We start from the raw sequence: 22704 nt of genomic DNA on the forward strand, positions 1-22704 counted from the left end.
TATTTTTTTAAGATCTTGATTCAATCAATTTTCAGATTGCTTTTCTCACCTAATTTTTTGTTTAATTTTTGCTTGCGAGGTGGTATAAAAGTTTTTTTTTTTTTTTTTTAATGTAGATAGTAAATGGATAAGTTAAGATAGCGCCCGAGATAAATAGTGCATCAGACCCCTAGGCCAACTGAGTTTACGTTCTGCTTTATAGACCGGAACAGATGACCATTTGATGGCATTTCTGGCACGAGGGATTGACTAGCATCTATTATTTATAGTTTAATGGAAACTTTTTGTTTAACTATAGATTTGCTTTAGAGTGAACCCGGGTTGGAGGGGGGAGAGGGGGGGCACAAAGGTAAATACCTACGTTGAGGGAAGGCTCTGGATGGTCCAGAGGCTTCCTGTCTCTTCCCTATCCGCTCTGAACATTTCTGGTAAGATCTTGCCAGATCTGTTCCCATGGCTGCGCTCTCTACCGTGTATGAGCGCGCCCGTACTGTGTTGCGTCAGTACGGCCGCATTTGCACAGTGTGCTGAAGCTGCTCGTTCTCCATCAGTTTTGTGCTACTGTGCAGGCACAGCTGTACTCATGCAGGCACAGTACAGCCACGCTTGTGCACCATGGGGACTGTTGCCGCAAACTAAAAAAAAAGTCCAAACCAGCGCCGGTGGGGTCAAAAAGGACGTGAGAAGCCTCTTCACTTCCCTTTTTTCACAGCTTGCGTTAAATTTAAATTGCAAAATACCATATTTGTGAACTGGTTAAATAAAAGTAAATCCCTGGTTATAAATTAGGAGGGTTATTGCTTCAGGGATGCAAGGGGGGGCCTAGTCACCAGAGACCCAGGAACGTTTTTGCCTTGAAATATGGATTAATTTGTGTTGCATGTAATTAAGACTTTTTAGATTTCTTTTACTTGTTTTTTTTTCCCTCTCCTTCTTTGAGAAACAAAGGGTCCATGTTAATAGCGATTGTGTCTTGCTGCTGTCCCATCCTTAGCCAGCTTAAAACAATTGCTAACAGTGGGATGTGATCTCAAGAATGTGTAATAGCAGAACCATTGTCTCTGTTGTTGGTACGTTTTATTTGTTTTCTTCAAGCTGAGCAAGAAAATAACTACCCTTTCTAGAGTGCTGGATTTCTTTTTTAGTACATAAAACAGACATCCAGCATTGACCTGAAAGTGAGCAAAGCCATCTTGTCTATCGGCGACCATATTGTCATGTGTCTATGCCTTACCTGTGGGAGTTTAGTGCAGAGTGGGAATTACTTTCTATTTATTGAAGCTATTTAAAAGCACACAAGCATCTTGGTTTCCTTTCTATGTAAAACTCCACTAATGCCATTCACAAATGGATATAAAAAAGTTCCCTGTATATGATCCTCATCCTTGTAAATGTTGTCATAAGCCAATCTGTTAAACACAAGAGTCGGTCCACGATTTTAAAGGGACCCTCTAGCGCAGGGGTGTAAAACTCAAATACAAAGTGGGCCGAAATTGAGCTCTGGGACCAAGTCGCGGGCCAACTCAGTGTCTAGTGGCCACCTCTCTCCCTTATAAAGATCCCTGGTGCCTAATAGCCCCCTCCATCCCCTATACAGTTACCTGATGTTTAGTGGTCTTCCCTCATCTATACAATAGTGTTGGGCGAACATCTAGATGTTCGGGTTCGGGCCGAACAGGCCGAACATGGCCGCAATGTTCGGGTGTTCGAGCCGAACTCCGAACATAATGGAAGTCAATGGGGACCCGAACTTTCGTGCTTTGTAAAGCCTCTTTACATGCTACATACCCCAAATTTACAGGGTATGTGCACCTTGGAAGTGGGTACAAGAGGAAAAAAAATGTAGCAAAAAGAGCTTATAGTTTTTGAGAAAATCGATTTTAAAGTTTCAAAGGGAAAACTGTCTTTTAAATGCTGGAAATGTCTGTTTTCTTTGCACATTTTGTCGCCATGCAGTCATAAATGTAATAAAGATGAGAGGTTCCAGGAAAAGGGACCGGCAACGCTAACCCAGCAGCAGCACACAGGATGGAAGAGGAGACGCAGGAGGAGAAGGCCACGCTTTCAGGCGCAACTCAGGCCTTGCATGAGGACAAAAAAAATGCGTGCGCAAAGCAATGCAATGAGTAGTTTTCAGGACACAATGGGCTATTCGGAGGAGCTATTCCCACCCCCACAATCTTCTACTTGTGAAAAGTCAATGGAACAGCCACAAATGTTGTGCCCGGATTCACAACCTTTTTCTGTGGAAAATGCACCTCGCACTGAAATGCAAGGCGAGGCCGAGGATGAACATGACGTCAACAACTCAACATGACGCAAAATGGGGGCGGAACAGAAAGCTGCTTTCAATGTTTTGAAGGCCTTAATTGCCTCCGGTGGCCAGTTAGATGCATCATTCATCACACCCAAATCCCAGAGCAATGGGTGCAGGAATTTGAATCGCAGGAGGTGTACCGAGATCATCTGGACAAGTGACAAAGTGACAAAATGACAAAGTGACAAAGTGACTGACAAAGTGACTACAGTGACTGACAAAGTGACCAGTGACAAAGTGACAAAATGACAAAGTGACAAAGTGACAAGTGAGAGGTTGTTCTGGGGAGCTCTACTCCACTGCACACAGTCACATATGAGGAGAGGTCTCGTCGGGACTGCTGATCCTCCTCAGCTTGCTCGAAGCCTTGAGGGTTCCTGAAGATCCTCTGCTTGGAGTTCGCCGGGGTTCAGCTTGGTGTCGGGGTCGGCAGCGTCCTCCTCACTCCAACGTGGCAGATCTTCTGTTGAAGGAAAAAAAAAAAACATTTTTTAAAGTCCAGTACCGCTTCTGAAGGACTCACCAAGAGATGCAGGAGCGCTTCAATCTAGCGCACCATCGCTCGCTGGGTGATGTCCCTCCCTACGCGCTGGAATTCTACGCTGCACATGCTAGCACGCTTTTGCGCAGTGCCGAGGCGCATTCCAGCAGCTAGCTACTAAGCTTCTGTGGATCTGATTGGGCCACCATGTTGGACCTCTGCCAAGTCCTCCAAAATTTTGAGCAATCCACGTCGCTTGTGACTGAGCAGTGACAACTCTACAGTCAGCATTACAATACCACTGCTGTGTTTACTGAAGAAATCAATGTTGAAGATGGAAACCGCTGGCATGATGCAAGTGGGGGAATCTGAAGATGAAAACGATCAGCGTGATGATACCAACATCAGGCAATCTGCCTCAGGAAACGCTGGTCCCAGCTATGACAAAGAACAGGACGAGGAACAGCTGGAGTTGGAGCAGGAATTGGATGCCCCCACTGCCGAGGGACAGAGCGGTGCACGTTGGACTTCCACAATTTAGCGGGAATGGACAGCAGAAGAGGAAGAAAGCGATGCTGGTGACAAATATGGTGCATCACAACAATCACAACGCTCACAAGAACATGAAGACAGAGGAGTCTGGCAGGACTCTCTGGCACACATGGCTCAATTCATGCTAGACTGCATTGAACCTGGCCCGCGCATTATTCACTATTCATTATTCTGGACAACACCAATTACTGGGTTTATACCCAGTTTATACAAACACAATGTTAAAAAAACTGATTGAAGAAAGTGTCAGACAGGTCAAAAATGGAACAATTCCAGCAGGCCCTTGAGGATGGAGACTTTAGAGAGGAGATTGACATCCTCCTCCTTCTCTAGCCAGTTGTACGCCGACAGACTGACGTCAGCAAACCCAGGAGGACCAGGAGGGCAGCAAAGAACACAAGCTGCTGCTAGTGCCCAAAAGGGAATGGTATTGGCAGTGTCCTTGCAGTGGGAACATTTTCTGACACCCATGCAGCAGCCCACAAAACAGCAATCGGGCAGTTCCACGTCCTCCAACACCGATCGCCTGGAGAAGATGGTCAAGGACTACATGTCAGATGGCGTAGCTGTGTTGAACAATCCATCTGCAGACAGACGGTGAGTGTGACAGCACAGAAGGACCATGGCAACTCACTCATAGTACCACAGTTTGATAGTGCTGCCCAAAAAATTATATGAATCCGTGGACCCGGGCAGTACTGGGAACGCAGATTTTAGTACCTAAACACACGATACAACATGTTTTCCGGGGTCGGACTCTGAGGCACATACAGATGGTCCCGATCATCCTCCTCATCATACAACTCTTCTCCTGAGTCTGACCCACCCACCACCTCTGCCACCCCAACATCCCCAGACACAGACCCCTCATCGTCCTCAACATTAACTTGGGATGCTGGCCTGAGCCCGACCTCCTCCTCCACATCAGGCCCCATCATCTCCTCAATGGCAGCCCTCAATAATCGCTCTGGCGCCGGACCGATGGACACAACGTTCTCCTCTGGGGAGGGCTGCTGCTGACCACTGGCTGCTGGGGTGGATGTTATAGCTTGCGTGGGGCGTTGGCTGTTGCTGTTGTTGGGAGTGCTGCTCACAGCGGAGGTCTCTGAGGAACTCATGGTGAGCTCATATAGTGGTTGACGGTGAGTGGAGTATTACTGATCCCAGCAATATACACACTGACTGGCAGAGTACGCAATGCTATATAGTGGTTGACGGTGAGTGAAGTACTACAGATCCCAGCAATATACACAGTGACTGGCAGTACAATGGTATGGGTGGGTGAGCAGAGTACTACAGATCCCAGCAATGCTATATAGTAATGGGGTGACTGAGTGAGCGGCAGTGTACTACTGATCCCAGCAATATTATACACACTGATTGGCAGAGTACGCAATGCTATATAGTAATGGGGTGACTGAGCGCCGGCGCCACCATTCACTCCCATAATAAATAACGTTTAATGGGCGCAGAGCAGGAAAAAAGGGCGCCGGAGCTAAATAAAGTTTACAAACGGCGCCCGGAGCTAAATAAAGTTTACAAACGGCGCCCGGAGCTGTTTAATGATTTATAACTGAGCTTGTGTTCATTTACGTTTATAAAATGCACCCGTGCCGAATAACGTTTATGAAAATACTAAATATATTTATCTTATTTAAATAATTAAAACATTATTTAAAGTTTTATCCCTTACTGTTTTTAAAACATTATTCACAAAACAAAGCGATCAGTACGTAATGTAAATTGGAATATATTTTTTTATTTAAAGTTTTATCCCTTACTGTTTTTAAAACATTATTCACAAAATAAAGCGATCAGTACGTAATGTAAATTGGAATATATTTTTTGCATCCATAATTAGTAAAACATTATTATCCACATAATAAAGGGGGGGTCTTAGGTTTAGGCACCACCAGGGGGGTCTTAGGTTTAGGCACCACCAGGGGGGTCTTAGGTTTAGGCACTAACAGGGGGGTCTTAGGTTTAGGCACCACCAGGGGGATCTTAGGTTTAGGCACTAACAGGGGGGTCTTAGGTTTAGGCACCAACAGGGGGGTCTTAGGTTTAGGCACTAACAGGGGGTCTTAGGTTTAGGCACCACCAGGGGGGTCTTAGGTTTAGGCACCAACAGGGGGGTCTTAGGTTTAGGCACTAACAGGGGGGTCTTAGGTTTAGGCACCACCAGGGGGGTCTTAGGTTTAGGCACCACCAGGGGGGTCTTAGGTTTAGGCACCAACAGGGGGGTCTTAGGTTTAGGCACCAACAGGGGGGTCTAGGGGTTAGGGGTAGGTACAGGGAGGGTTACTTAGGCACCAACAGGGGGGGTCTTAGGTTTAGGCACCAACAGGGGGGTCTTAGGTTTAGGCACCAACAGGGGGGTCTTAGGTTTAGGCACCAACAGGGGGGTCTTAGGTTTAGGCACCAACAGGGGGGTCTTAGGTTTAGGCATCAACAGGGGGGTCTAGGGGTTAGGGATAGGTACAGGGAGGGTTCTGTGTAAGAGTAGGCTTAGGTATAGTTTTAGTAAAATTTTAGTAATAATTACTAATGTTTTACAAAACTTATTACGAACGTACTTATATTTATATCATCGTTATAAAGAATATTTTCAGATATTATTATAAGAACAAACCATAAATGAAGGTTATTCACAATAATATACAATTATAACAATTAAACATTTATTATTGTTTTTTTAATAAAAGTAATTATAAGTTTAACTTTAGAAATAGGGAAGATTAACGTTTTCACAATTTCCGATTTTATAAACATTATTTAATGATTTATAATTTTGTTAAACTTTATTTGTAAACAAAATATAGCACACTATTTTTATAAACCCTATTAATGATTCATTATTATTTAGAGTTTACACCCCGCGCCCTTTTTGTCCAGGCGCCCTTTTTGTACGTACGCCAGGGTTGGGGAACACTGAGTTAAGGCATACAATTTTATTGCAGCTCAGTCTAACTTGACTGCTGTGGTCTCCTACCTGATCACTCCTAATCCCTCCCTTCTGATGACTCATGGTGACTAGAGATGGTTAATGAGATGCAAATAATTTCACCTGAAATTCATATTTTATGTAAATGATATGCAGCTTGAAATCGGGCCAGTAAATATTGGCAGGAAGTTATTTTGATTGGTCCAATTTCAAGCCGTATATACAGTGGGTTGCAAAAGTATTCGGCCCCCTTGAAGTTTTCCACATTTTGTCACATTGCTGCCACAAACCTGAATCAATTTTATTGGAATTCCACATGAAAGACCAACACAAAGTGGTGTACACATGAGAAGTGGAACAAAAATCATACATGATTCCAAATTTTTTTTTACAAATAAATAACTGCAAAGTGGTGTGCGCATAATTATTCTGCCCCCTTTGATCTGAGTGCAGTCAGTTGCCTATAGACATTGCCTGATGAGTGCTAATGACTAAATATAGTGCACCTGTGTGTAATCTAATGTCAGTACAAATACAGCTGCTCTGTGAGGGCCTCAGAGTTTGTCTAAGAGAATATTGGGAGCAACAACACCGTGAAGTTCAAAGAACACACAAGACAGGTCAAAGACAGGTCAGGGATCAAGTTATTGAGAAATTTAAAGCAGACTTAGGCTACAAAGAGATTTCCAAAGACTTGAACATCCCAAGGAGCACTGTTCAAGCGATCATTGAGAAATGGAAGGAGTATGGCACAACTGTAAACCTACCAAGACAAGGCCATCCACCTAAACTCACAGGCTGAACAAGGAGAGCGCTGATCAGAAATGCAGTCAAGAGACCCATGGTGACTCTGGACGAGCTGCAGAGATCTACAGCTCAGGTGGGAGAATCTGTCCATAGGACAACTATTGGTCATGCACTGTACAAGGTTGGCCTTTATGGAAGAGTGGCAAGAAGAAAGGCATTGTTAACAGAAAGCATAAGAAGTCCCGTTTGGAGTTTGCCACAAGCCATGTGGGGGACACAGCAACCATGTGGAAGAAGGTGCTCTGGTCAGATGAGACCAAAATGGAACTTTTTGGCCAAAATGCAAAACGCTATGTGTGGCAGAAAACTAACACTGCACATCACTCTGAACACACCATGCCCACTGTAAAATATGGTGGTGGCAGCATCATGCTGGGGGGGTGCATCTCTTCAGCAGGGACAGGGAAGCTGGCCAGAATTGATGGGAAGATGGATGGAGCCAAATACAGGGCAAACTTGGAAGAAAACCTCTTGGAGACTGCAAAAGACTTGAGACTGGGGCGGAGGTTCACCTTCCAGCAGGACAATGACCCTAACCATAAAGCCAGGGCAACAATGGAATGGTTTAAAACAAAACATATCTATATGTTAGAATGGCCCAGTCAAAGTCCAGAGCTGAATCCAATCGAGAATCTGTGGCAAGATCTGAAAACTGCTGTTCACAAACACTGTCCATCTAATCTGACTGAGCTGGAGCTGTTTTGCAAAGCATGGTCAAGGATTTCAGTCTTTAGATGTGCAAAGCTGGTAGAGACATACCCTAAAAGACTGGCAGCTGTAATTGCAGCAAAAGTTGGTTCTACAAAGTATTGACTCAGGGGGCCGAATAATTACGCACACCCCACTTTGCAGTTATTTATTTGTAAAAAATGTTTGGAATCATGTATGATTTTCGTTCCACTTCTCACGTGTACACCACTTTGTATTGGTCTTTCATGTGGAATTCCAATAAGATTGATGCATGTTTGTGGCAGTAATGTGACAAAATGTGGAAAACTTCAAGGGGGCCGAATACTTTAGCAACCCACTGTAATTACATGAAGTTTGAATTTTAGGCAAAATTATTTGCATCTCATTGCCTATCCCTAATAGTGAACATCTCTACTGACAAAGAACACGAGTCATCAAAAGGAAGGCGAGTGAGCTGAGCTGCACATTTTTACTGCAGTTTTTATTCTATATAATAAGGAAGAAAATATGTTGGCAATAATAAAAATCTTAAGATTTTTAGATAAACACTTTCAATTTTGAACACTAAGGGCCCATTTCCACTATTGCGAATTCGCATGCGTTTTTCGCATGCAAATTCGCATAGCAATACAAATGAATGGGACTGTTTCCACTTGTCAGGATTCCTTTGCGTTTTTCTGTGCAGAAAAAATTCGCATGGCAGAGCCATCAGAATTCGCATGCCGCTATGCGAATCGCATACAATGTATTTAATAGGAAATTCGCATGAGGTTTGTGTATGCGAATTTTCATGCGAATTAGCATGAAAATTCGCATAGACCCGCATGCGAATTTCGCATCCGCATGCACATTTTTACCGTGGCGATTCGCACCGCACAAGTGGAAATGCAGCCTTAATGTTTATGCACTGATTCTCTATTGGATAGGGATGGTCAATGAGATACTAATTGTTGTTTCAGCATTATGCAAATTTTCCCTGCAATTTCATGCAACTTGGAAAGGGACCAAGAAGTGGACCAATGAAATCCCATTTCAGCTTCATTCGATTGGTCCATTTTCAAGCTGCCTACATTTTCATCCAGAATTTGCATTACTTTTAAAAGAAACCTGTAATAAAGAAAACTGCCCCAGGGGGTACTTACCTTGGGAGGGAGAAGCCTCTGGATCCTAATGAGGCTTCCCCTGTCCTCCTGTGCAGCACCTGTCTAGCGCTGGCTCCCTCCACAGCAGCAGACAGCAATATTTACCTCAGAGATCCAGCGCAGGCGCAGTACTAGCTTCCCCTCGGGTTTTGGCGGAAATGGCCAAGCCCAATTGGGTCCTCTCTATTGCGCAGTAGAGCGGACCCGATTAGGCTCAGCTATTTCAGCTGGAGCCTGAGGGGAAGCTGGTTCTGCCCCTGAGCTGTATCTCAGAGGTAAATATCGCCATATGCTTTCAGCTAGGGGCAGTTTTTTCATTACAGGTACCCGTTAAGCACGGAGTATAAGTATGTTACATTAAAGTGAGGTCCTGATAAATAATGCAATGTGCTTACATTACTGATTTAATTTGTAAAATACAAGTCTGTGACTGTCATGGTGTTTACATCAGAAAGCAAAGTTTAATGGGAGTGAATAGCGTGCTTTCTTTGCCATTCACAGACTGCCTCAGAAAGAGAAGACTGTAACCGGGATGAACCCCCTAGGAAGATAATCCCAGAGAAGAATACACTCAGACAAGTAGGTTTTATTGCATTTCCTCTTCTTGGTGCGCACACCTTGCCTCACCAAATGACTAGGCTGGGAAAATGCTGTGAAGAGACTTGTCTCGTGGATCTGTAACTGGGTGTTACTTCAAATGACTCTCTGGTGGACTGCTTCTCCTCTCTCACTCTCTGTGCTGATTTTAACTGATCAGTTGTCTAATAGCAGTGCATTGTGAAAACGCTTTCAGTTAAAATGCATATAATGTGAACTGACCCATAGGGAAACCTACATGGCCATTACTTTTACCCAGGCTCCACATCAGTTGTTAAGTGAGTTATAACTTGCGGTAACTGAGTGTAAAAGGTCCCTTGTGCTGGGTACACACTATAAGATTTACTGTCAGATCAATTATTTCCAACATGTCCAATTTGCTTTCCGATCGATTTCCATTACCTTTTAATAGGAAATCGATTGGAAAATGCTCAGAAATCGATCTGAAAGCAAACTGGACATGTTGGAAATAATCGATCTGACCGTAAATCGGCCAGAAAATCTCATGGTGTGTACCCAGCACAAGGCTGCATACTCTGTAGGTGTGCCACCTCAGCAACTGGCTGTTGTCACTCAAGACCCTGAAATGGAATGAGAAACCGACTATTCATCTCACTACCAACCCCTATATGAAAGCGGTCTGGCCTCTGCAGTAAGGGTGGGAGAAGTCATGTTTGGCCTGTGAAGGATCCATGCCAGGTAGTCATGGCTACTGAGTCTTGGTACAACATCAGCAGGACTGTACTGCAATATAGTATGCTACCTCACTCCAGTTAGCTGTGATGTGATCTGTTACAAGGTGGCTTCAATGCATTTAAAGGAAACATGAGGTGAGAGGGATATGGAGGCTGCCATATTTATTTACTTTTAAACAATACCATTTACCTGGCAGTTCTCCTGACCGTGTCTCTAATACTTTCAGCCATAGACCCTGAACAAGCATGTAGCAGATCAGGTACTCTGAGTCAAAATTGCATTGTATTTGCGATCTGCAGTATGAAAGAGCTCTAACTGTGGTTTGGTTGTTGCCAGGTAGCCTGGTATGAGGCTAAGTTCACAGTGGGACGTTGCGTTGTGGTGCAATATTAACGGGTCAGCGCAAAATTACAATGCAATGCAACAAAAAAGTGGTAACGCACATTACCGCTGCTTTGACATTACATACAGTAGGTATTGCAAAGCATACAGGCAATGAAAAGTATGCTTCCCTGTATCTGTTAATGTGTGTGTTTAGAGGTAACGCACTGCAGCAGTGCTTTACTGTAACGCAACGTTGCAACGCTAACGTCACACAGACCTATCATTGAAGCGTGCTAAGGAGATTTATAAGACTTTATTACGCACGACCTTAACGTCCCACTGTGAACCTAGCCTGAACCTTTATATTCTTGCTTATCTTCTGGGGCTCACATTTTTAGTTGTTTCAAAAGTTTGTTCAGAATGTATTAAAAAGCATCCAGCAAGCAGCTGCTTGACAGAAAAGCTTTACTGATGAGAGAGGCCGCAGGAGTATGGCCAAACTGATTTGAACTGACTGAAAGTCAACTCTGGTAACATGCACAGGTGATTGAACTCTAGCAGGTTCCAATCCTTTGAGCCAGAAACAGAAAGTTAAAGCTGTAGTGGGCATAGGATCACTAAACGGCACATCTGAAGACTGGAGAATGTAGCTGACAAAACTTCATTTCTACTGAAGCTCACAAATGCAAGAGCCAGAATTCGGTATTGACGGCAGGAATCAATGGACCCAACATGCCTTTTAACAGTCCAGGCTGGGGGAGATATGGCAAGTGGGACATAGAGCTTAATAATGTGAATGTTCATCTGACAAGTCCATAGAAATTGTGTGATGGAATCTCAGATATCTCTGACAACCTCTAGTGGAATTCATGGCATGAAGAATTACCATATGTTTTTTGGATGGCAAAGTGAGGCTTTATCGTGTATTAGTATAGAGGTCCTAATGAAGTGCTCAGTGAATGCATCTTCTTTAATGATCTCTAGCCCTGTAGGACCTAAGAATTCAGGCCCACTACGTGTACACAAAGAGGCATTCATTCATTCATTCATTCATGTAATGAAACGCAATAGTGTATTCTTTTGTTAGCTTCAGGAATGATAGGAAAAGTATGCACATTGCCATTATGGATGAGTCTCTTTGGCATCAGGACACGTGCCTAGTTTGCACATCTGTGCCTTTGCACTCCTGGCTACGCGCTCTCATGTGCATATCCTTAACTGTGTCCCATTTGATCACAACACTCGAAAACAATTATAAGTTTTGGCAAGTTTGAGAGTAACAAACATGTTTTTCTTGTGTAAGGTTATAAATTAATTTTAATAGGCTGATCCAGATGGTTCATTTGGAAAATGGATAGTCGGATCTGCTGGAAATTAAACTAAATTTATCTGCATCATACTTCAAAGTGAAGCGGGAGAGAGCGCTTCACATTAAGCTCTGCACATACAGATGGGCTAGCAGGTCACACACGGGACTAATTGGATTCATTTGGAAAATAAGTGATTGGCTTTTTAGATTACTGCACATTCTGAAAACAAGCTACTTTTAAAGTGCTTGTTTCTGGTGCGTTTTGAGTTAAAGTGGACCCAAATTAAAAATACAAGATTTCAGAAATAAAATCTATTTTCTAAATTATAATAATAAATAGCAGCCTTTTTTCAGCTGCACGATGACAAATATATAAAATATTTTACATTTATTGGAGGAACCCCTCCCTTCCTTTCATATTGCCGGGATTTTCCGGCAAACTGGTGGAGATAAAAAACAGAACACAGGCTGCTACTGATGATGGTGATCTTAGCTTGTGTGAGATTTCACATAGACTAAGCCCCTGTGAGGGAAGGTAGCTGATGACAAACACACCCATGATTTAAAACCTCCTACTAATCTAAGAAGTAATGGCTGCCACCTGTATAACCCTAGTTATGAAAAGAGAAGGGTGAAAAGCATGCACTGAAATGCTCATAGGCTTGAAGGAGTGTTTATTTATCTTTGTATGTGTCAGAGTGGTGCGACTAAATATTTTGAATTAAAAAAAATGTTTGCTTTGGGTCCGCTTTAAATTCTGTTTCTGGCAAACTCAAATAATTTCTCTCTTTGTATTTTAACATGAACATTAATTGTAGTTTTCTGATCAGTGGTGCGCTGCTCTATTTAAATACTGTATAGTAATTAGAAAATCCATCCAGGTTTGATACTTACCTAAGTAGAGGGAAGGCACTGGATACAATAGAGCCCTCCTAGTCAATGGGAAGCCTTCAGAAATGCTGGTGTCCCTGAGTACCTCCGAAGACTAGCATATCCATACTGCAAACACATGCATGTGCAGTACAGTTGTGCTTGTCTTTGGAAGTGGACCTGGGCAGGGATGGGCTCGAATTCAAATTCGGGTGAATCCGGATAGTTGCTATCCGGATTTCACCCAGTTACGTGGGTGGAGGAAGCTTACCTATCTGTCTATACGTCTTCTTTGGGCCGTCCCTCGGCGCTTCCCACGATGCGGTCCATGCGGCGGTCACGTGATTACAAACACTTCCTCCTTCTGGGTTGAAGGAGGAAGTGTTTGTAATCACGTGACGCGCGTGGACCGCATCGTGGAAGGCGGCTAGGGACGGACCGAAGATATCAGAAAGGTAAGCTTGACCCCCACCCCGCACAGGTAACTGTTTGAAATCCGGATAGCAACTATCCGGATTCACCCGAATTCGAATTTGAGCCCATCCCTGGACCCGGGTATTTCTGAAGGCTTCCTGACTGCTACCAATGCGCAGGTCAAAGAAGCTTAACCTTCCTGGCGGTATGGACGAGCTCAGCTCGTTCATAGCCGCCGAGTCTGATATCTCTGGCCCTGCTGGGCCGATTTACTTCAAATAAACTGCGCCACACGCAGCTAGCACTTTGCCAGCTGCGTGTGGCCTTCGATCGCCGCCGCTCAGCGGCGATCGCCCGCACGCAGCGGCGGAAGAGGCCCGCCAGAGCCCTGCGCTGCCCGGACCAAACACTTTCGGGCAGCGCAAAGGGCTGGATCTGAGGTGTCTGACGTCAGGACGTCGGCTGACGTACATGACGTCAGCCCGATCGTCGCCACGGCGACGGGGTAAGCCTAACAAGAAATCCCGCTCTCTGCGGGATTTCTTGTTACTTGTGATCACCGAAAGCGATCAGAAGGGCGCACCTTGTGCGCCCTCTAGTGGGCTTTCATGCTGCCAACTTTTAGTTGACAGCATGAAAAGAAATAAAATAACATGAAAAAAACCCTGCCGCCGCCACCCTGGCAATTTAAATAGAATGCCAGGGTGGTTTTTAAAGCTCACCTGAAGTGAGAGTGACACGAAGGCTGCTTTATTTACAGTATTTCACCTTAAACAATACCAGTTTCTTGGATGTCCTGCTGATCATCTGCCTCTAACACGTTAAGCAATAGACCCTGAACAAGCATGCAGATTAAATGTTTGGCTGAAGTCTGACTGGATTAGCCACATGCTTGTCTCAGGTTTCTGATTCAGATTCTGCTGCAGCCAAAGATCAGCAGGAAAGCCAGGCATCTGGTAATGTTAAGGAAATAAAAATGGTAGCCTCCATATCCCTTTCAGTTCAGGTGTCCTTTAACCGTGCACAGTGCAGGAGCGACGGGCAGCACAGAGGAACAGGGAGGCTCTATCGTATCCAGATCTATTTTTAGGTAAGTATGTAACCTGAAGTGAGTTACCTCACTTTATGTTTACTTTAAATAGATGTGTCTAAAGCTGTGTTTTAGACTACTTTCACAGAGTCGCATTGTGTTGCGTCGGACAATCTAATCACAAAGCAAACATTACTTAGTAATGGAGCGTTCACATCAGTGTGTTAGCAGTGTGGTAGAATCTGTTGGAATACCACAATAAATACTGTGCAGTACCAAGCAATGTGCATGTTTACAGTTGCGGTGAAGCCTGTGTTTCCCGTACTGTATTCTTCACATTGCGTGTTTATCGCATAATGCAGATTTCACTCCTCGCTGTGTTGCCATCCTCTTTGTATGCACTGCCCCAGTGTGAAACTAGCCTTCAACTGCAACAATGGCCACAGTTCACTAAGATCATGCTACATAATAAGAAAAAGTGAAAACATCGACCAGTATTGTAAGTGTCAATTCACTAAAGAAGCTTGCCTTATTAACATGTAGTGGTTTTCACAGTGAGAGTGTTATCTGATCTCTCCAGTCCTTAAGTTATCACCTCCTGTAGTTATTCTTACATACAGTAGATAGAGAGGGGAAGAGCACATGTAGGCAGAATGTAGCTCCGCCCCTCCTGCTGTCAATATGATTACAGTTAACCTGAGGGAGGATCCTGTGTATAGCTGCCAGGGAAGGAGGGAGAGTGGATGTGTGTGTTGTGCTGTCTGTGTATACACATGCTTGATGTCTCTCTCTTCCTGTGTGTGCCTGCTGTGTATTTCTCGCTCTCTTCCCCCCTTTCTGTGTGCCTGCTGTGTATTTCTCTTTGTACAGAGTCTCCTTCTGCATAAAATACTAAAAAATAAAAAAGCAGACCGTTCAGAATCCTCCACTTTACATTGCAGTATCTAGTAACACTCTACTTAACGACAGCTGAGACCAGGTGATAATTCCTCACACACTTTACTGTTGTTTTCACTTGCATTGCTCTCTGTGATTTAACATCCTGTCTTTAAGTGTAGGATTCAGTCTTTTAATTTAAGGGTTTAAAGTTTAACTTTAGAAATAAATCCTTAAGGACAGAATCCTTAATTTAAGGATTGCATGAGGTAAATTATCTAGTGAATACTAAATAACTTATCGCCATGCTGATGACAGTAAAAACAGCTTGAAATTGGTTTTCAGACAGACAGGAGATAAGCTTAGTGAAAAAAAAAAAAAAAAAAAAGTAAAACATGGGTGAGATGAGCTTGTATTATTGAAGCAAAATCTGCAATAAAAGTACATTGCATTATAGATCAGGCCGTTATATCAAGCACACTTAAAGGGAACCAGAAGTGAGAGTAATATGAAGGCTGACATTGCCATAAACACTGAGCAAGCATGCAGATCAGGTGTTTCTGATTAGATTAGCTGCAGGTGTGATACAGACACAACTGATGCCACAATGGTCAGTAGGACTGCCAAGCAACTGGTATTGTTAAAGGGCCTGAGCCCACTAAAGCATTTGTGCACAGTTGTGTCCGCTTTTCAGCAACACATCAATGTTACAGATGCTGAAAAGCAGACAGAAGCGGACACACCTGCGTTAGTGGACTCAGGGCCTTAAAGGGAAGGTTCAAGCAAAAAAAAAAAAAATGAGATTCACTTACCTGGGGCTTCTACCAGCCCCATGTAGCCATCCTGTGCCCTTGTAGTCACTCACTGCTGCTCCAGTCCCCCGCTGGCAGCTTTCTGACCTCGGAGGTCAGGGCCACATTGCATACATTTTCACGCATTCCAGCTAGTGCAGGAACAAAAATTTACGCGTTTCACCACTAACGCGTAAAAATGTATGTGTTAATGATCCTGCACTAGCGGGAATGTGTAAAAATGTACGCAATTTGGCCCTGACCTCCGAGGTCAGAAAGCTGCCAGCGGGGGACTGGAGCAGCAGTGAGTGACTACAAGGGCACAGGATGGCTACATGGGGCTGGTAGAAGCCCCAGGTAAGTGAATCTCATTTTTTTTTTTTGCTTGGACCTTCCCGTTAAAGAAAATAAATATGGCAGCCTCCATATCCCTCTCAGTTCAGGTTCTTTTTAAGTATAATGTACACTATATTAATATTTTAACGCTTAATTAAATGAGTCACAGTTCTACCACTGTTTAACTATTTGCATGTAAGTGTCCTACACAGTCTGTCACAAACGCCTTGAATAGGTGATAGCAAATGTATTTTAAAATGCTGAGTGAGGGGCCTCTCTGCCAGCCAATCTCTGCACAGACTTCCACAGCAACATGCTGTGATGTTAAAGCCGGAGCATACACCAAATAGATGTGGTAAATGATTGATGTCTATCTGATACACTGACACTGCAGCGGTTTTGGAGCGATTGCGACTAGCTGTGCTATGCATGCTAATCACGAACCGCCGGCAAACCGATGCATGTAACGCATTTTGCGGTTAACGCTGATCGCAAACGCGGCAGTGAAAACACCGCCTTGTGTAACATGTTGTAGCGTTTTTTAAAAAAAAAACCGCTAGCGGCTTGCCTAGAGCGGCAGTTGCACTCAAGTGAGAACTGGCCCTAATAGCCATACTGTATAAATACAAAACCATTTACCACCTGGCCACAGTGCCCCTCCCCTTGATACTCGGAACAGATCTCGGCAGACCTAATATTCCTGTCTCTGCCGCAGCCACAAGCTTTGTACCACTCAAGATATTCTCCTGCATTAGGTTTGGACAGTCTGGTCACATTTCAAATGTAACTGTGACCCAGTCCAGCCATATATTTCGTTATAGACAGACATTGGCTGGTTATAAATAGGCTAATACATTTTTTTTGTTTTTGTGCTCTCCTGCAGTGAGCAAGCAATGTGGGGTGCAGTGTAAAGCCACAATCTATTGATGGACTGTAGCGTACAATGTTGTGTTGTATGAAATAGAGGCTAAGCACCCACAAGTTTATATTGAAGCTTAGTACTGGCATGCATGCCGTGCGTTCGTTGCAAAGTAGAGAGCAGGGATACACGCTCAGATGAAACCTAAAAAGGCACTCTGGATAGTTTATATTGTTCTTAAATGCTCGGCCACTAGTTGACTTACTTGGTGCAAGCTAGTGACAGGTGTACTTTTGGCTGGCAAAGCAGGTTTTTATGTACATGACACTTTCTTCCCTGTAATGACTTGTAATATAATGCAGTAAATTATTCACCTTTTAGGTAATTTTCCTGGTTTCAGCATCAGAAATACTTCCTAATCAAATATTGCTGTATCTTGAATGCAGCCTAGGCTGATTAGCTATGCTCTTCTCCTTCCAAGGTATTCTGGGAGATTAGGTATATTTTGTTCCGGCTTCAGAACGCACCGAAGCCAAACATTCCGCAAAAATCGCTTGACAGGACTAAAGATACAGACTAACCAGCAAGCTCATGATGAACCAGAACTCATTGGAGTGTGTGAGGGGCTACAATGGTCCTAAAAGCCCCTGACTAAAATGCTATGGAAAACAAGTTTACTTTCTTAGAGACTCACTCCCACCTGAATTATCGCAAATTCTTTCTGTTTTAAGAAAGCAAACTTGTTTTCCACAGGACTAAAGATGTCACCCCCAGTGATACATTTCAGGATGAAAATCGGGGAGAGGAAAGTTTTTTTTTTTTACAATATTTTATAAATTAATATTGTCTTTTTTTATTAATTATATTATTTCACTACAGCTCCTCCTTTAATGGAGAACAAATAAAAAAAAATCTTTTGATTCACAGAATTATGGTAGACTACCAATAGTTGGTCATTGAAAATCCCATATAATAATAATAATAATAATAATAATAATAAAATATATACGTAGCCCTTAGCTGCTTAATATATCCTTATAGGCAGCCTGTTGGTGTAGTGGTTAGCGCTCTCGCCTTGCAGCGCTGGGTCCCCAGTTCGAATTCCAGCCAGGTCAACATCTGCAAGGAGTTTGTATGTTCTCCCCGTGTCTGCGTGGGTTTCCTCCGGGCCCTCCAATTTCCTCCGACATCCCAAAAACATACAGATAAGTTAATTGGTTTCCCCCTAAAATTGGCCCTAGACTATGATAGATGCACTGCATGATACATACGGTACATAGACATATGATGGTAGGGATTAGATTGTGAGCCCTTCTGAGGGACAGTTACTGACAAGACAATATACTCTGTACAGCCCTGCGGAATATGTCTGCGCTATATAAATACTTAAATACAAATAAAAAATATATGTATTTTTCTTGTTACTATTAAACCCTTTTTTTTTTATATAGTTTCATAAGAGGATCCTGTATTGCTAGCAGTGCATTAAGCCTTGTTGACCTTTTAGGAATCAAAAAGTTAGGAGCCTCCAGGGGTCCCGAGGCCTTTAAGTGGTAAATGTTTAGGAAAGCCATGAATGCAGGTCTGTAAATTTATTGCTGTGCCATCTGTTTTTCCTGCCTCCTAATAGGACTTATCAAAAGCCATTGTGGTGGTCACTCCCTCGGTGTCTGACCTTCTTCTGTCTTCCTGGAAGCCCTGAATTCTATTGGCCATTATGAGTGGGTCATAGGGTGGCTGTTCATGTCGCCCCTCATGATTACTCTAATGATTTAAGAAAAGGCAGTGGCGGTGTAGGATGTTTAAACACCCCCTGCTACCATTGATAAATAATAATGAGCTCCCATTTGCTGCCGCTTTTCCCTTCACTACAAGCACAACCTCATCTTTTACTTTCTTTTATGGTCCATGCCATTCATGAAGGGTTTTGTGTTTGGTTAACTCTCTCTCTCTCTCTGTTAGCTTGTTCATTATCTATTGTTGTCAGTGAATAAAATGGTCTACTATCACAAAAATAAGCAAAATATACAGCAATATTATGAAGGTGTAAATTTACTCATTTCACTGTTTTTTTTTGTTTTTTTTTTAAAGAGAAGCAGAATTGTGTTACTAGTTTCCCCTTTTGTAGATTATTATCATTTTTTATTTATAAAGTGCCGACATCTTCTGCAGCGCTGCACTGAGTACCACGTTTTTCGGGAATGCGGCGTATAAGACCCACCTAGGGGTAGAGGGCAAAAATCATGGGGGAAAAAACGAAACCTAGGTGCGTCTATAGTGCAGGTGCATCTTATGGAGCTTTTACACACACACCCTCCATCCCAACCAAAAATCCCTGTCTCTTAAGCTGCGTACACACGCACTACTATAAGGAACAACGGGTCCGTCAGACTTTCCTGCTGGACGGGCATTCCACCGACAGTAGAGCGTGAGTACACTCTGTCGGCAGACTGATAACACTTTCTGAACGATCCGCCCAGCGGGAGGGTCTGACGGACCTGTCGTTCCTTATAGTAGTGCGTGTGTACGCAGCTTAAGCTACTCTATCTACACTACACTTCCCAGCCACACTACGCTAACCCCTGCTGCCCCTACAAGTTACACTACAGACTACACTACACTTATCCCTGTTGCCCCATCAACTAAGCTACACAGCAATGCACTACACTGCACTACACTAACACTTCACTGCACCAAACTATACTACACTGCAATTAACCAAACTACACTAACACTACACTTAACTAAAGTACACTTCACTGCACTAAACTACACTATAGTACACTTTCACTTGAATACTATAACTGCTCCTGCCGCAGCGACCCTCTCCCTCTGGCTCCGGGTCCTGCTTCTTAGTGCGTTTCTCTTTTTGTGTTGCAGCGTGATTCAGGGACACCGGCCGCTTGCCGCTATGCAGCGCTGCCAGGGGTAAACCAGCTTGTATAACATGCTGTTCTACTGTACACTGTTGGCACACATGCACTATTGTCTATAAAAATATGCAAACACATTGCGATTTTCATTCATTATAATGAATGTAATCTTATTGTCAAAAATCGCAGGGGAACAGAAATGCGTTGCTTCGCACTTCCGCTTTCTGGCGCATTTAGATGGGGAAGGGGTCGTAGGTTTCTTTCAGACAGACCACTAAACTGCATGCTTGTTGGACAGTTCAGCATTATCATTATTGATTCATAAAGCAGCATATTTGTGCCACTGCAACTGCCAGCCATGAGCGCCTTTCAGCTGCAATTGAATTCAGCTGAATTGGCAGCACGTGTAACCCCACGTGTCAGTGTTTGTTACGCAGCGGGGTTACCTGGTGACAAAAAAAAAAGCAACATATCTTGTTAGAGCATGCCCGCAGCCACGCTCAGATATGACTCAACGTGGTGGTCGCCTTTCCACTGCCTGTCCTTAGTGCTAGGAAGTGCTCGGATGGTGCACGGGAGCTGCTGACAAGCGATTAATTCACTGCCTTCTTCCTTCCACGTAAAAAGGACTTAAAGGACTCCTTAAGTGAGAGTAATATGGAGGCTGGAATATGGAGCCTGCAGATCAGCTGTTGCTGACTGAAATCTGACTGGATTAACTACACGCTTGTTTCAGGTGGGTGATTCAGACACTACTGATGCCAGAAAGATCAGCAGGGCTTCCAGACAACTGAAATATCGGGGCACTCTGCAGGATCGGCACCTTCCGTGCATGCGCGGGCATGTGGCAACGTGCCCACGTCCCCGGTAGCGTACTGGGCTGGTGCAGTATGCCCCCAGTGACGCGGGCGTGTTCAAGCATGGCGCACGCCCGCACATGCACAGAAGGTCGACGTTGCTTCAGAGGTTGCCAGCGGAAACGGGTGAAGACTGGAGCTGCAGCGAGTTACACACGTTACTTCTAGGGGCTGGTAGAAGCTCCAGGTAAGTAGAGGTAAATTTATTTTGTCGCCTCTGATATCCTTTAAGCAGCCTCCTAATGCACGTGGTGGGAATTCTGACAACCAATTAAGCCAAAGTTTAGCTTATTTATTTTTAAAGAGGCACTATGGCGAAAAATTGTCAAATTTAAAATATGTGCAAACATAGACAAATAAGAAGCACATATTTTTCAGAGTAAAATAAGCCATAAATGACTTTTCTGCTATGTTGCTGTCACTTACAGTAGGTAGTAGAAATCTGACAGAAGTGACAGGTTTTGGACTAGCCCATCTCTTCATACGGGATTCTGAGCGAGGCTTTTATTCTTTATTCCTTAAAAAGGATTTAAACAATGATGCTGTCCAGTTTCCCTGCTCCCTACACAGCGAATCGCAGTTGCTCTGTCCAACTGCCAAAAATCTAAGTGCTTTTGAAAAAAAATAAATCCCCGAGAATCCCCCCATGAAGAGATGGACTAGTGCAAAACCTGTCGCTTCTGTCAGATTTCTACTACCTACTGTAAGTGACAGCAACATAGGAGAAAAGTAATTTATGGCTCATTTTACGCTGGAAAAACGTACTTATTTTTTAGGTTTGCACAGATTTTACATTTTACAGTTTTTCGCCATAGTGCCCCTTAACTTCAGTTGAATAGAAGTTATTATTGTTAGAGCTGGTAAACTGTAAAATGGGGTATTAGAATTTAGCCAGATAATATAGCAAGGGAAGGAGGAAGAAACACTCCAGCTTGCGAGGTTAACGTGAACCTTGTTACTCTCCATAATCTGGCTGGTTAGTCTGCGAGGGTGGGAAGATTGTTTTATTAACCAGTTTTCTACCTTCTATATGCTTGACTTGAACAGGTCTCAGTTTTTTTTTATTAAACCAGTGACCTTCCTATAACCAGGCAAAGCTTCAGCCAAACAAAGTAATTAATAAAAGGTAAACACAACTCAAGATAGGCAAGATTGATTTCCATGACCTTAAAAAGTGTATTTCTGGAAGGAAATGCTTTTTTTTTTCCCTGCTACTCTCCGCTCTTTGCTAATAGGCTCTGTCAGCTTTTTAGAAGGGTCTCATTTGTAACGGGATAAATGGCAACCTTTATGTGGGCTCTGTGTCCACTTACCATCCTAACAATGTGGTCATGTATAATAAAAGCATTGAGCAGACTGTGAAAGCAGCCTTTTTTCCCAACCCCTGACATATATTTCTTAGAGTAGTTAGGTTTTCTGTTGTGTTTTCTCCCTATGGCGAGCGTTCCTGAGGCTTGGACACCCTGGGGTGGAGACTGAAGGCATCAGAAAGGTTAAAAAACTTCAACAAAGTAACTTTCTCCTTGTTGGCATTCCCTTTTATTCTGGAAACCTAATGAAAACCATCTGGTTCCAGGCAGCCATATTGTGCTGCCTTGCACCTCTATTGTGGACATGTTCGTCAGCAATGAAGCCAAAGAAGGGGGGTAGGGCACCTCCGAATGGAATTGGATGCAGTAATTCAAGTCTTCATTGAAACTTTGCAGTTAATTTTGAGGGCGCTGGAGCATTTGTTCAGTTAAACCTGTCAGACGAGGCAACAGCCAGTGTTTTTGTGCGGTCGCTCGCAGCTGCCATGTTTTCACCACCTTGTGAACGGCTGGAGTAATGTCATGGGTTGTTAAATAAAGAATGACTTGGTAGATACTCTTCCTTAGTATCCTTTACTGCTGACCTTTTGACTTTGGCACTGAAGCTGCGTGTGTTGTCTGCTATTCAA

At 43.5% G+C, this 22704-nt stretch overlaps 1 protein-coding gene across 6 annotated transcripts in view; it reads left to right on the forward strand.

The window, feature by feature from the left end:
• Nucleotides 1-22704, forward strand: part of BTRC (beta-transducin repeat containing E3 ubiquitin protein ligase) — a 312139-nt gene that overhangs the window by 90351 nt on the left and 199084 nt on the right. For 5 of the 6 annotated variants that reach the window (XM_068255591.1, XM_068255593.1, XM_068255592.1 and 2 more), the window contains one exon: nucleotides 9435-9512. The exons of the other annotated variant lie outside the window; for it this stretch is intronic. In XM_068255591.1, the coding sequence (XP_068111692.1) occupies nucleotides 9435-9512 (78 nt within the window). The remainder of the gene's footprint in view (nucleotides 1-9434; nucleotides 9513-22704) is intronic. 6 annotated transcript variants of the gene reach the window in all.

Source organism: Hyperolius riggenbachi, chromosome 10, assembly GCF_040937935.1.
Source record: "Hyperolius riggenbachi isolate aHypRig1 chromosome 10, aHypRig1.pri, whole genome shotgun sequence".
Taxonomy (NCBI): Eukaryota; Metazoa; Chordata; class Amphibia; order Anura; family Hyperoliidae; genus Hyperolius; species Hyperolius riggenbachi.